Source organism: Rutidosis leptorrhynchoides, chromosome 2 (genome assembly GCF_046630445.1).
Source record: "Rutidosis leptorrhynchoides isolate AG116_Rl617_1_P2 chromosome 2, CSIRO_AGI_Rlap_v1, whole genome shotgun sequence".
Classification (NCBI taxonomy): domain Eukaryota; kingdom Viridiplantae; phylum Streptophyta; class Magnoliopsida; order Asterales; family Asteraceae; genus Rutidosis; species Rutidosis leptorrhynchoides.
The window spans coordinates 111,921,896-111,925,640 of NC_092334.1; the positions used below are offsets into that span (position 1 = coordinate 111,921,896).

At 32.7% G+C, this 3,745-nt stretch overlaps 1 protein-coding gene across 1 annotated transcript; it reads left to right on the forward strand.

The window, feature by feature from the left end:
* Positions 1-1,101: 1,101 nt before the first annotated feature.
* LOC139888179 (uncharacterized) lies at positions 1,102-1,686 on the forward strand. Its single transcript, XM_071871209.1, has one exon. The coding sequence runs from the start codon at positions 1,102-1,104 to the stop codon at positions 1,684-1,686; it is 585 nt and encodes a 194-aa protein (XP_071727310.1).
* Positions 1,687-3,745: the final 2,059 nt, after the last annotated feature.

Here is a 3,745-nt window from a genome sequence, read left to right on the forward strand (position 1 = left end):
CTTACAAATCTAAATATGTAGAGATTTGATTAGATTTTGCAAATCATATTTTATATAAGATATAAAATTTGATTTGATTTATAAAATATGATTTGATTTTGTAAATCTTATTTTATATAAAGATTTGATTTTGCAAATCTTTCCAAATCTTTATTTATTACATTTGTACTAGATGTATTAATTGTATCAATTATGTAATATATAATACTAAGTCTTGGTATTGGAAAAGTAATGAAAAAGATACAAAAACACACATACAAAAATGCTATTTTTCTTTCTTATTTTCAAGTAACCAAAAATACTTGGAATCTATAATTGGGTTCGGTTTTTGGTGGAAATAACAAAGAAGAAAATATCAGTTAAGTAGAAGGTATAGATCGAAGCAAGGTTGGAACTTTGGGTGTCTACCGTTTAGAGGAACTCTTCTTTGGATTTTCAAATTCGATCTTCAAAAGGCTACAAAGGTTGTATTCTAATCTTCTCTTGTTCGGTTTCGTTAATTTGTTTTGTTTGCCAAAGTTTTGTACAATGATCCGTAGAAGAGTATGATTTTGTAAAGTTTAAAAAATGCTTCCGCTCGCTTTGAATTTGTATCATACTCCAACAGTCAAATCTTTAATTCGTTTCCGGTGTGTATCAAAACAGTGGCATGAATACATCGACGATTCATACCTCCGAATCATTCATCAAGGGCGATATGTAGAACAACCCACACCAATCATCTTCCGTCAAGTCTTTAATACTGTAGGTCTATGGACCCTGCATATTCACCTCGCTGAATCTGAACAAAGTAATATTCATGATTATCACGTCTTAAAGCGGAAAAAGACCCCAGAGTTTAAGTGTGTGTCTTCATGGTTTCTTCAAGTTCATGGTTGTTGTAAGGGGCTGCTTTATTTTTCAAAACTTTTTTACGAAACCAAATTGTTTGTGATCCATTCTTTAAAGAAGGAACATTATGAGTTACCAGTGTTACCTAATCCACTAAGTTTTGATCAACTCGCTAAAATAGGTGGTGAGTCGTGCGGATGCGGGCTTAGTTTTGACGCTGCCACCCAAAATTTTAAGATGTGTGTAATAAGTTCTAAGAATCGATGCGCCATGGTGCACGAATTTGGCACTAATTCGTGGCGAGAGATACCTAAAGTCCCATCTTATGTTGCGTCTGGTGCAGCCATATACGCTCATGGTTATTTGCATTGGTTGGTTAGTTTTGATGTCAACAAGCCAACAAATGTAGGAAGAGAAGTCGTATGGTTCGATGTAACAGAAGAGGAATTCGGGTTGATAAATACTCCTAAAACACTGGGAGTACGTAGTAATGATGACCATTTGGTTGATATAGCCGGTGAAGTTGGGTTAGTATGTAATAACCCTAATCGTAGAATCGATATTTGGATATTAAAGCAAAAGGAATGGGTGTCGCATTGTTCGTTCGACTTAAATTATCATCTTCGTGATACGCGGATAAAGGTTTTAGGGTGTTGGAATAAAGAGGGTGATATATTAGTATCTACTGCCACGAATATAAAGCGGTGGTTTTACGTTTATCGTCTAAAAAGTGGCGATTTAAATAGCTTACGTGGATTCGGTGAAACTATTACGTTGTATTACGATAACATAATTTGCCATCAACGCAAGCTTCCGTTCAATATGATCAAAATAGAAGGAAAAATGTCCCTTTGAGTATGCATGCATAGATAAGTAGTTTTCAATTTTCATATTTGTGTTTCTAAAAATTCATCGAATTTGATCGAGGTTAGATTTAATTATATTTATCATTAGTTGTTACTCAGATTTAGACATATATATGGTATCTATTGGTGTTTATGCATTTTTTACACGTTTTATGATCAATATACTCATGATTTTCATCGTTATACATTGGTTTTGTCCCTTTTAACTCCATATATATGGTGTCTATTGATGTTATTCATTGGGTTAATATTGAAGTTATTAACCATGGAGGTTTAGATGAGTGACTACCGAGTTGTCCAATGAAACACACCACTTAAGTTCAATTTCATGGAGTGTGACTAGAGGGTGAGCATAATGCGCAATGCACCCAGTACCAGGTCTCACGCTAAGTTTTACCTTCTATCCGGGAGCCAATATGATCCTTCATAGAAGGAAACACATTATTGAGCATTTATTTGAAAAATGATAAATGTAGCACCATCTAACTATATCAAATACGAAGTATAATGTAATTTTATATTTATAATTGAAATATGTCATTAATAAATAATAAATAATACCAAAATTATACAAGGAAAGTTAATATGAAGGAATATTTATACTTTATAATTAATTATCAAATAAAGTTTAAGAAATTAAATTTAAATATGATATGTTTAAATGTAGGTCTACGTTTAAATTCTCATATTTATTTTTCGGTCCAAGTTGATTGTCATTGTGTAATAATTACCTAAGATAAGGGGGTCAAAACTTGTGGTTTTTATTCATAAAACATTAACGAGCATCATCACCTGACCTACTGTGACAAAACACTTAGCTCAAATGGCTATCATCATGGTCGATCACCGGAGATTAAGACATTATCGCCAGAGACGACGTATGATAATCAATCTACAATCGTGTTTGTTTTCTCAGCACATTTTCAATGTGTAGTATTTAGCCTTTACGAATTCATTCATCTTTGTGGCGTCACAACTCTAGCTTTTCGACTTAAGTTGTCTAGTTTGACTTCTTTAAGTTATAATTTCTGACATGACGAGTAAATTTATTAATCTATGTCTTGGTTTATTTTAGGGTTTGTATAACCCTAAGAATGCATTTTAAGTTTTACTTGATAGGGTATTACTTCACACATTTTGCATAAAATCCTAAAACCCTAGCTTACCACTATAAACCCTAGCTCATAACCATAAACCCTAGACTTATAAATTATATCTTTATATATATAATAACTTAATAAAAATAAACTTACTAACCAAGTATTTAGATTAAAGACTTGAAACAATTTCATTTGAACATTTGATCATAAGGTGTTAGGACCCCGAAGTTGTATAGTGTTAATGTGAAAATAAGCTTAAATGAAGGTTCCTTAGAAGAGGGCTATATAAGGAACCTAAGTAGTCCTAATTAGATAGCCATTGCATTGTAACCGAGTTCTAGAAGCTGTAAAATGTAATTGTACCGATTCTCTCTAATACCGAGTCTCATTCTTACATACTGAATCTCTCTTTATCTTATCATTTCTCTCAATCTCAACATGATCTGACCTATCATTTGGTATCAGAGATTCCAGGAAGTGATTCTATATCACTATATCGATCCAGAGATTGTAGATTACAGAATTTGATTACTCTCGGTATTTTGAATCACATTCGGTATCATCGAATTTGATAATCTGACGTTCAGATTCTTGTGATAAGTTCAGCAAAGGTGCATTATGTATTTTAGAAAGAGTTTCGATCATCATTACAGCTTTTTAACTTCAATTATGGAGAATCAAGTTGATTTTTAGAGTTTGTGGCTAAAACTCTCGGTATTGCTTAATTCAAGCTTGATTCTGGATTTTTGTGAAGATTTAAGGATTCAGTTGTGTTCGTGAGGTGTTAAATCACATTTCTGACGGTTCAATTTCTTCAATTCATTAAGTTTTGAAGATTTGATCAACACTCGGTATCGTAACTGTCATACCGAGTCTGCTTCATTACTTAAATTCATCTTAAGTGTTGCAGATTGTGGTGTGATTGTGATTCTATCACATTCGGTTTGA

Coding starts and splice junctions, on each gene's coding strand:
- LOC139888179 (XM_071871209.1), top strand. CDS start 1,102: ATGGTGCACGAATTTGGCACTAATTCGTGGCGAGAGATACCTAAAGTC.